This window comes from Argiope bruennichi, chromosome 5, assembly GCF_947563725.1.
Source record: "Argiope bruennichi chromosome 5, qqArgBrue1.1, whole genome shotgun sequence".
NCBI classification, from domain to species: domain Eukaryota; kingdom Metazoa; phylum Arthropoda; class Arachnida; order Araneae; family Araneidae; genus Argiope; species Argiope bruennichi.
Window position 1 is genome coordinate 90,012,480 of NC_079155.1, and position 12,078 is coordinate 90,024,557.

The 12,078-nt window shown below is 27.9% G+C and overlaps 1 protein-coding gene across 2 annotated transcripts in view; it reads left to right on the forward strand.

The window, feature by feature from the left end:
* LOC129969310 (frequenin-1-like) overlaps window positions 1-12,078 on the forward strand; it is a 421,518-nt gene that overhangs the window by 59,491 nt on the left and 349,949 nt on the right. Inside the window, exon 1 of one of the 2 annotated variants that reach the window (XM_056083826.1) lies at window positions 10,203-10,315. The exons of the other annotated variant lie outside the window; for it this stretch is intronic. Within the exon in view, the coding sequence (XP_055939801.1) occupies window positions 10,261-10,315 (55 nt within the window). The 5' untranslated portion in view covers window positions 10,203-10,260. Of the gene's footprint in view, window positions 1-10,202; window positions 10,316-12,078 lie in introns of those variants that run through there. 2 annotated transcript variants of the gene reach the window in all.

Consider the following 12,078-nt stretch of genomic DNA (forward strand, 5'->3'; position numbering starts at 1 on the left):
TTTTCTAAGTCTCCAAGAATCAAAGAAATCCCTTCAGAAAACGGAGTAAAATCACTCAGGGGAAAAATACTTTCACTTTGCTTTTGTCGTCTGGTGTGAAAGAACATGTTCCAACTTCCTCCCCATGTATAAATTTTGTCTCCCGTGGAAGAAAAAATCCAAGTTAAATCCCAAAATTGCCATATTGTCGGCCATATATCTCCCAAAAGTATTCTATATAATTACTGTTCTAATAAATTGCCTGAATTGTGTCAAAATATGTTTATCTTGAAACTTAATAGGACGTGACGACTTTCTAGCAAATCCCCTTTCCCATAAGCGATATAGTTAGCTTACTACACCATATAAAGGACTAGAATGAATCCTAAATAATACATAGTATTTAAGTAAGAATATATTTTTCTCGACAGAACCTTTTGATTTCGTAAGCAAAATCATTTTCATGCAATTATCTTATTGTTTATAGTATATTGCATTTAACTCATCTTTCACTGTATATTTGACATTAACTTTAAAAAGCCTTTAAATAAGCAAAGGATTTTTTTAACAAAGTATTACTGCTCATTCTACTCAAGAATGACAATGTCGAAAACTGATATGCGAATTGTAATTTTTTTTCTATGCAGGAAATCCTCTTTGAAATATTCAGTTATTTGGATTAACATTTGAATTAATAAATAGAACTCAATGAAATTCACATTTTAAAATTTCGACACACAAAACTGTTTCGAACAAACAGAATTCCGAAGATATTTGTTTACTCAAACTTTATATGAGAAAATATTCTATTTATTACTGAACTCGTTTACATTACGGAAAATCATTTTAAATACGTAAGATCTCTTTCACTCAATTCACTTTTGTGTTTGCTGAGACGTTTTTATGTTTACTTACTCACATTTGTATGCTATTTGAAAAAGTGAAATTTTTCATCTCAAATAAAAATTCGCTAATATTTAAATAAAAATAGAAAACAAACATAATGAAGTAAGGTAACTGAACCCATAAAAAATTTGTTAATATTTCTGAAATACCGTGAATAAGAATACAGGTAAAGGAATAGTTCGTTTTATATTCCTATTTCTTTCCTACTTTATAACCTATACATTAGAATTTTTTTGAAAAAGGAATCTAGGAAGCACTTTTATTCAAAATATACAAATATTTGTTTTATGCTAGACAGTTAATAAAAGAATATACTTTATATCTTCATGTAATTTAAAAAGTCTGTGCAAAAATAAATATTAGAATAACGGGAATAGTTTTAAATAAACAAATTTGTTTTTGAGATTAAAGATAATAAAAAGAAATCACTTAACATTAAAACAAATTACACTAAACTCTTTTTGTAGAAAACAAATATTTAAAGATAACTTAATAAAAACGATAAGGAAGAAATGAATCAGCATTATCAAGATTCAAAGAATATTTTTAAATTAAAAAAATATTTTTGGGCATAAATAACTCTGAAGGAATAGGCATCGATTTCAAAAAAAATTTCTCAGTTTTGTGAAGCTTAGTTGGACATATCACAAACAAATTCGTGCTATAGTTAACCAAAGTAGGCATCATTTAAGACTTCTTCATTATGGATTTAATAGAATTAACTTTTAGAAGAAATGCAAACCTGATACGACCTTTCAAGAAATGTATCCTCCTAAATTAGAGATCTTCGTTGCCTAAACCAGAAAAAAAAATCTGTTTTTTGAATTTTCTTTTACTTATACATATTTAAAAATTAATTAGAATATTTTAAGTGTAAATTAATAATATCTTATAATGTTAAATGTGCAAGTCCTCTCTATATAAATTTATTTTGTGCATCTTTGAAATGGCACTAACGATTTGGATGAAATTTTACATTTAAACAAGGTTTGGCCTTTTAAATTTATCTATATAAGTGTCTTTTCTGAAAAAAAACAACGTGATTTTACACACACACACACACACACACACACACACACACACACACACACACACACACACACACACACACACACACACACAATAAGTATTAGAGCCTTTTTCTTTCTGCTGTCATGCTGACAATGTCATCTCAAGGTTGGTTGGTTGGTTTGTGCGGTTTATTGGCGCAAGAGCCATATTTGGCCATGCTGCGCCAAGCAAATGGTAAAGCGTCATCTCAAGGTTTTGTGGTATTTGCATTGTTGTCATAGGATGATAACCTACTGGTATCTCAAGATTTTGCGCGATGGCGCTATATGACATTATCCGAATTCGAATACATTCGGCGCACATTCAGTAGTATCAATACAATTATTGTATTAGTCAATTCGAGTAAAATGTTAAACTAAATTCATTCCTAATTTTTTATTATTTAAATGACCAGTTCATATGTAGGTAAGACAGACAAATATTCATATGTAATTCAGTGTGTGATTAGTTTAAAAATATTTTTTCCGAGAAAACACAATTTTGCCAAAAATTGTCCATCTCAGCTCGATCTCCAATGTACTTATACTAAAACTAGTCAAACATTTTCAAAATTCAAATAAAATCTATATTCTCTCGGATTTCCACACTGCTCAAGATAATTTGAAGACAGGAGTTAAAAAAGCAATTATAGATCATTCTAACTTCATCGAAAATTAATATTAAATATTTTCAAACAGTTTTGAATATCTGTTTGTTTATCTTATCACAAATTGATAACTCTAAAGCAACGTGTTTCATTTTCTTAAACTATGTTTACTTTTAGCCAAAGTTATTTCACTGTTTTAGAAAACGAACGTGACCAGACAGCTCAATGGATTTTGGCCAACTTAGCAAACTATATTGTGTCTTCTCTTTATTTCCATATTTATTAGAAACACTTTTTTTATTCCTTTTTTTTATTCACTAGAATTTCTTACAAAAAGTATCGGTTTTATTGTATCTTTTAAATTGGATCAATTTTTAGGTTACTTACAATTCTTAGGTTTCTTATTTTTAGATTTTTCATGTAAAAAAACTGATGAATAAAATCAGAAACACTTCGAACTTTTATGGCAATTTAAAATTAAAATCTTATCTATATTTTTTCTACATAAATTTTTTTCATAAGACTAATAATAAAAACCGCAATACAATATAACAAAAGAATGAATAAATTTCTATTTAAAGTCAAATAAGTAATTTCTGCATGAAGTAAATCCTGATTATTTTTCACTGATGAAGTAGCAATTGTTTAACTTATACGAGGATGAAAAATTCTGTTAGCACAACACTTGGACCTTCCAAATGGAAAAGTCAATTTAAAACTTAAATAAATATCGTATTCAGATGAAATATGGTTTAAAATGAAGAAACTCGAAACACCTTTAAGGAAAAACTATTTATTTCAACAACAGTGAAAGTTTTCCCTTAATACTTTCAGTCACAGATTGAAAAACCTTTTAACTATATTGTTCAGTGCCTATTCTGTTTTTCATAACGTGATAGAATCATTTTATTAAAAAAAATTATCAGTTCCTACATTTATTTAAATAAATTAAGATTAACCATATTAACTCATCAACAAAATAGTTCTCAATTACTTTTTACCGCAATTAAAATTTTGAAAATTCTTTAAGATTTAGGGAATTTTCCTAAATCTTAGGAATCAGAGAATTAGAGATTAGGAAAATATTTTAAGAATAGGTAGTCACTTGCACTTTTTGCCATGATTTTAAAATCCATATTATTTTATACTGCCATGACATGATCACTTTCACAAGTTTTTTGGCTACTAGCAATTTTTCGAACTTTCATTTTATTTAAACGAAATTTCATTTTATAAAACGAACTTTCATTTTATTTAAAGTAAGCAAAAGTCTGCTTCTCTTCTATGTTGAAAACAAAGTTATAGCGCCAAAACTCCCACAAACTACTAACAAAAATAGGGGCATTTGAACCATTCATATTATAACAAATTGATTCCCCTCTGTGTTAAAGATTGCAATAAAAGAAAATCACAGAATACCCAAACAAACCCTTAAGTACATGTACGCCCATCCATTAGTCAACACATACACTAAAAGTCCACTTAATTATCGAAGATGCAAGGAAAAGAGAATCCACTATATGGATGTTCGAACATTGTTGTCCGAGGATTTTCCCTGGCAAAACATACATCAACATTCTCATATAGCAGCACTTTTCTGAGAAAAAAGAATCTGCAGATAATCACAGGGCAGACAGAAAACCAGTCTGAAAGAAATATATCCTTAAAAAAATTCCTTTCCAATAGCCGCGTTTTGAGGGAAAACATCATCCGTCATTGAAGACCCTCCCCCTACACATATCCAAAGGCTAGCACATGACCAGCATTGTATTGGATTGATAAAGAACGGAAGAAAAAAGAAGAAAGCGCCGGACCTTTTGTGCTCAAAAGTTCAATACTTAGGAAAACTCAGTTTTTGGAAAGAGTGTCTCAGATTGCGTCGTTTCGAGAATCACTGCTGGGGATATATGACAAGATTTTTGTTTTATGATATACTTGTTTTGAGGGAAAACATATTTAGTGCCCGGAGAATAACTTAGATCTCTGAGCTTAGGAAGTTGATGCTTCTTATTTAAGCTGAATGACAAAATCATACGATTTCTTTTCTTTAATAATCTCAAATCCTTAGCGACTTTCAATCAGTTTTGCTTAGTGACAAATAAAATATAGTAAGATGTTTGATTTTTAATTTAGAGACGAAATATCTACTAATAATAAAGCTACACGTGTGCTTTCTTGGGTGATTTACAGGCCAGACTGTTTGACCTAGAGCTAATATATATATTATATATATATATTGAGCTATATACATATATATTTTGGACATATATATAGCTATATACATATATATTTTGGGCATATATATAGCTATATACATATATATTTTGGGCATATATATAGCTATATACATATATATTTTGGGCATATATATAGCTATATACATTTGGACATATATATAGCTATAAACATATATATTTTGGACATATATATAGCTATATACATATATATTTTGGATATATATATATAACTATATACATATATATTTTGGATATATATATATAACTATATACATATATATTTTGGATATATATATATAACTATATACATATATATTTTGGATATATATATAACTATATACATATATATTTTGGATATATATATATAACTATATACATATATATTTTGGATATATATATAACTATATACATATATATTTTGGATATATATATAACTATATACATATATATTTTGGATATATATATAACTATATACATATATATTTTGGATATATATATAACTATATACATATATATTTGGGAGCTATATAACTATATACATATATATTTTGGAGCTATATAACTATATACATATATATTTTGGAGCTATATAACTATATACATATATATTTTGGATATATATATAGCTATATACATATATATTTTGGAGCTATATAGCTATATACATATATATTTTGGAGCTATATAGCTATATACATATATATTTTGGAGCTATATAGCTATATACATATATATTTTGGAGCTGTATAGCTATATACATATATATTTTGGAGCTATATAACTATATGCATATATATTTTAGAGTGTGTGTGTACCTTGGAATGATATTTTTTTGAAATTTTAAATTTTTTTCTCAATATTACAGCGTAAAGTAATTTTTACATTATTTTAAAATTTTAAATATTGCCTTTTTAATGATATTAACTTGTTTTGTAACTTTTTATGAATTTTGACAATTTTTAAAATGGTTTTTTTTTTTTTTTGCATAATTTTCCTCAATAGATGATTTTACTAATGACTTAAAATAAAATACTTTCACTGCTCCAGCAAAAATTTAATTGCACAATTTTTCCTCCATTTTTGAAAGCAAAGGAAAGATAATTCTCTTTAATATCTATGTGGTTTACTAGAGGTGTAAGAAACATGATTTATCAAAATCTCAAGATTTGCATTTTTTTTAATGATCACAATAATTTGCAAGCATATTTTATTTATTACAAAGAGAAAACAAGAGATCATTAGAAATCTGGAAAGAAATTGCAATATTTTTCTATTTTAATTTAAACGAAATGAATAATCGATTACTCGTAAAGAAAAAATATAGAAAATCAGAGAATTAAGATGTTGAATCATTGATAACAAACTCTAAAAAAGTCATTGTTTCATCAATTCTTTAAGCATTTAATAAGCTATATTGAAACTGGCTTTCAGAGGGTGAAGCATTATAATCATTGAAAATAGTGAGGTTCTACATATAGTGCTTTAATTGGATGAAAACCTGAATCTTTTCCAATAGGAATTTTTGGATGTCGTTTGAATGCAAAAAAGATTAATAGCCTTTAGATTTCGGATTAGAGTAATCTCAAAATATCCTTTTCAAATAGAATTAAACTGAGAAGATGAAGAAAAACTGCTTTTCCTCCTTTCGATAGGTTGAATCTAAGATGTATGGTTGCTTTCAATCATCTTTAGTATATATTCTTGCTATTTTTTGTTATTAATAAATTATATCATACTTGGAATATCAAAAATGGAGAGTAAAACTAAGTCGGAGAGTATTTAAAAATTAACATTTTAGTTCTTTAGAGGATAAAACGTTACCATACAAAGAGGTTAAAACGTTACCATATAAAGAGGTTAAAACGTTACCATATAAAGAGGTTAAAACGTCATTGACATTGTGGTGAAATCTTTCTTCCAAAACATGACCAAAGAAAAATTCAGTTAGTATATCTTTTATAATTGCTCTTAAATTGAAGGTAACACATTTTAACGATTGAACGAAACAAACACATAAAAGTATAAAAAAAAAACTGAAAATATAGCGAAGAATTTTTTTTATTCCTTTTTTGAATAAGTAAACCAATTAATATGTTTTCTTTGTAGAATGCCATAGGATATTTATAAGCCTTATTAGACGAAGATATACGATTCCCTGAGATTAAGTCCTATATCACAAAGAAATAAAAGAGGGATATACTGTTGGTCTATTCCCATGGTGCTCAGATATTTTCTCCTTTGGGTATTGTATTTTATAGACCAACTTGTCCAATACCCAATTTGTTTTTGTGCTATTATTATTACGCTCTTCCCAGTCTAGACTTGAATGTTCTATTTTTATTTATTTTGCATTGTTGTTTCTTCTTTTCGTAGTTAACTTTCGTACATATATCAGATATTGGCATTTAAACTAAGGTTTGGAGTTCTATGGCTATGCTTGCTTTTTTTGTTGTACAAAGCATACGAATCCAATAAGCGTTTTCGACAATTTATTTAACTTAATATTTCTTTAACAGTTCTGGCGAAAATTAATCAATTATTTTTATTAAATTGGTTATTATAATTAAATGGAACCTAATTTGTTAAATTATAAATTTTGAATGGCATTCCTCCGCTCCAAAAGGCAAAGCATGGATAATTTGTCATGACAAAGAAAATCCTTGCTTTTAATTTCATGGAAAACTTATTTCATTTTTTTTGTTAAATTGGTCATTAAATTAAAATGGTATAGTGGAAAAATTTTATGGCATATTCCACAAGAGTTAAATCTCGATTGTCGTAAGTAGTAATTTCGTTGTCAAATTCATTTTTTGCGGACTGAACCTTTTTTTTTGTTATTGTAGTCAAACTCATTATTATAAATTTACATAATTGACAGTACTTTCGAGCAAATTATGACTTCTTAGAAAGGGGGAAAAACTAAATACGAATGCGGGTATAATGAATTAATTTAATTCGATGACTCCATTAATAATATTTTTCTTAATGTCTTACATGATTTTGAGTTTGACTAATTATCTTCGATATGAAGATTTTTTATAGATTCTGAAGATTCCCCAAAAACATTTATTTTAGAATCTTATTAATTTAATTAAAAGTAATTGTTAAATTTGAAGTTTAGAATGTTATATTTTGATTTCCCTTGCAATATGATGAGTATTAATTGTTTATTTTTCTTTAATATAACTTTAAGACAGTAAAGCTTTTTCATATAAATTTCAATCAAGATTCATATTGTATCATAATCAAAGAATGTTTTTGATTTTGAGAATCAAAGTGCACAACCCATATCTTCGGTTTAATTATTCTTTATAAAAAGTAAATCAGCATATTGAATTCGAAAATATGTATTGTGCAATCCAAGTGAGCTAGCAATCCCTTTGCTCTATACAAGATAGACTAGATTCACTTTTAATATTAACAATAAATCATTAATAACAAATAATTTTTATGTAAATTTCAATCAAGAGCCATATTGTATCATAATCAAAGAAACTTTTGATTTTGAGAACCAAAGTGCACATGCCCATATCTTTTTGGTAAACTACTCTTTATAAAAGGTAAATCAGTATATGGAATTCGAAAATATGTATTGTGCAATCAAAGTGAGCTAGCAATCCCTTTGCTCTATACTAGATTCTTTTTTAATATTAACAATAAATCATTCATAACAATAAATACATTTTATGTAAAATTGAACCAAGAGTCATATTGTATCATAATCAAAGAATACTTTGATTTTGAGAATCCAAGTTCAAAAACTCAGAACTTTCTTTTAAACTATCCTTTATAAATGGTAAAACAATATATTAAATTCGAAAATATGTATTGCACAATCAGAGTGAACATAGCAGCTCCTAAGCGCTATACTATACTAACTAGATTCACTTTTAATGTTTATAAAATATGACACTTATCTCAAATGAGCAAAAGCCATAGATTTGTGTTGTTCTCAGTTATCTCTTATTGGATTACAAACAATCAGTTTTAGAAGAACTAGAAATGAATGATTCAAATAAAATAACTTACCTTCGTGAATGAAAATTTCCATTGTCAGATGTTTAAAAATCACTGATGTCTTGCATCTCTTGTAAAACATTGCATTCAATTAGTGATTCTTATCAGTGAAAATGTACTCCAACTTCCTTTCAATAACGATTAAAAACAATATAGACTTATAAAGATGTAAATGAAAATACATTATAGTTTGAATGGACTGACTTCAAATGATAGTAAGGATGGAGGTTTTTTTTTCGGCGCGTGCTCCTGAAACTGCTTCCTAGCTTGTGCCAGGTTAACAAAATCATAACCTGAATATCACAAGACACAGTTAAAGTTTTTTCTGCTCTCTAAAATAAGGCAAGCAGCATAAAGACATAGTGGTTAAGTACTGGACGTGGTTAATATTAAGTGGATTCGATATCTATGTTCACAGACGATCAAATAAATATACATCATACATACATCAAATAAATATACATTTGAAAATCCCATGACATTTTCGAGATTAGACAATTTTTAATTTTATGAATCACCAAGTTCAGTTGCAGACTTAACGATAAAATTCACGTTAATGAGACATTGTTAGGATCACTTGGTTTCTTATTACCTCCAGCAATTGTCCTAATGTAAAAGCGTTGCGTCTGTTTTTACATTCGAAATTAATTAAAAAAAGAACTTAAGGATGACTCTATTAACACAAGATATTGTAAGATATTCCTAAGATGCTTTTCGATGTTTTTATTGCTTGCTAATGACGGGAAGATATCGTAACAATGTTGTTCGGCGTTTTGTGCTAATAGGGTTTGTTCTTAAATTTTGAAACGTCATTTAAAGAAATAAAAGCATATAATTTACCATTAGATATTTCATTCTTCTTAAAAAAATTATAATGTTAACTCATTGAGGATTAAATTCTAGAACTATTGGTATTGGAACCATTTCTAAAAAAGGGATCAATACCTTTTTTCAAGGGAATGCTTAACTTTTATAGATTATTGACATAAAATGTCGATTCTTCTTTCTCAGTGGGTTTCGTGTTAGAGCAAGAAGTCATGTCACGGACCACCCCGGATAAGTTGATCAATTTAACGGAAAAAGCACCCTAAGACAGACTAAATCCTTATCTCAACAGCTTGACCTTCGTGGTTTATTGGCGTAAAAATCTAAAATATTTTTAGGATTAGAAGTATCATTTTTATGTTTAATCCTTAATTTTCTTTGTGTTCTGTTCCTTAATTTGGCATAAAAAACAATTTTTTTCGCCAAGCTTAGAAATGGAAGAAAATGATGAAAGTTAAGAATTACTTTTGGGAATGATACTTCTAACCGTGATCCTCGTATCGACATGTTGAATGAGGACTTAGTAGGTTGTTAAGACCTTAATTACAATCTACTGGTGGTGTTCGTTCTCAGTTCGTGTTCGATTACTGACGCAATGCACTGACCAAGTTCCCATTAAAGGGCAATTCGTTTCTAATCATGACTCTTTTATGTGACCGAAATACAGCAGAAACGCATGTCTGGACGTCCCGAGGTATTTATATCTTTATTTTTTTTTTCTTATATGCCACGTACAAGGTTTAGGCGTGGATTCGATGTCACCCATGAAGGAGAGATCTTGACCTGTGACTTCCGTTTCTTGTTGAGCAAAATGTTGTTGAATATATATGAACGTTGGGGTAATATTAATATTAAAATGAATGTACATTTGTAGCAAAGTTTCAACTATTTGGTAAAAAATACATTTTTAATAGGAATTATTTAATATTGTATCGGTCCTATCGGAACAAAAATGTTGAACATTATTTCTAGAGTATTGTTTAATATTCTCAATACAGTATAATATCGTAGAATATCAATTGAAATATTATATAGTATCTTGTAATATTTTGGAAAAGCGTCTGTTCAGATTTTATAAATATTTTTTGAAGAACTAATTTGAGAAGCTTGAAAATTCTTTGTCATTTAAGAGCAATCGATACATTTAAATAAAATTTGTATTATAAGCATTGTTTTTGCAATTTTGATTGCGTTTAATCTCCAAGATTTTAATTGTTTTACTTGAATATTTATATCATAATTAGATATAATTTTTTCAATCTTGTCTTTGTTAATACATTAAGCTCTCTTTTAGTCATTGGTGGCTGACATCCAATTTTCAAAGTCAGTATTCGTTGGCCCTTATGAACCAGCGATGACTGACTTTGTATTTTCCGTTCAGACCACACTGTTAGCTGGCAATATAATTTTTGTTTAGACTGAGTTAATCATTGTTGACTGACGATACACATTAAAAAAATATATTTTCTCTTGATAATTTTTTAATCTGGAAATCACAATATGATGCACTTAAATGCATGCAGTCTTCTCGGGACTTTACATGGATCTCTGGTTGATGGCATATCAAATAAATCTAATAATGCCGTTAGATTGGAAGGATGCCAAAAGCTTAATGCTAAACGGGTGAATTATAATAGATTAATACAAGTCGAATAAATTTTGTTTATTCCTACATTACAGGCGTTTTAAATTCTCTATTGATATGCATTTGCTCATTTTTTAGCTCTAAATTCAATCGGACTGATTTTTTTTAAAGTGAAAGTTATATTCAGTTTGAAACAAACTTTATTTTCTTATTTACACTTTATTTTATTACATTTAAACTGCATATATGCTGAATTCTGCTATTTGACGCTAAAAATATCTTCAGAAAATTGCTTAGCCTTAAATTAATGAAAGTGTAGATTTAAATTGCTGACATTACCTTTTGACCATGAACTTGGACAACCAATCAATATTGACCTATATTATGAATAGCTGCTGATTGTATAAAATCAGGCCCTTAAAAGTTGACTTTCACAAAATACGTAACAAATGGAAATGTTTCTACTTTTTTCGATTTTCTAGTATCATGACAATCAAATTCTGTTCTGTAGATTAAAGTGATCTTTCACTTCCATTTTATTCTACTGATATTTCATCCGAATCGTTTTAGTTGCCGACTTTGGAAAAGACAGTTTTCAGTTTTTTGATTTTCTAATTGTTGTAGTATAAAAAGGCATAATAAACTGCTGCTCATTTGTGTGTCTAGTTTTAAAGATTACTATTAAATTTAATGGAATAATTGTTTACATCCAGAGGCAAAGTAAAGATAAAACATAATAATCAATGATATCACAAAAAAAAAATGGAATTGTTTTCAATAAAGTACACTTTGCTTATCCATCACGTAAACTTTAAATTAAATATTTAATTTTTTCATGTTTACTGATAGGAGAAAGATCAAGCCATTTTTAT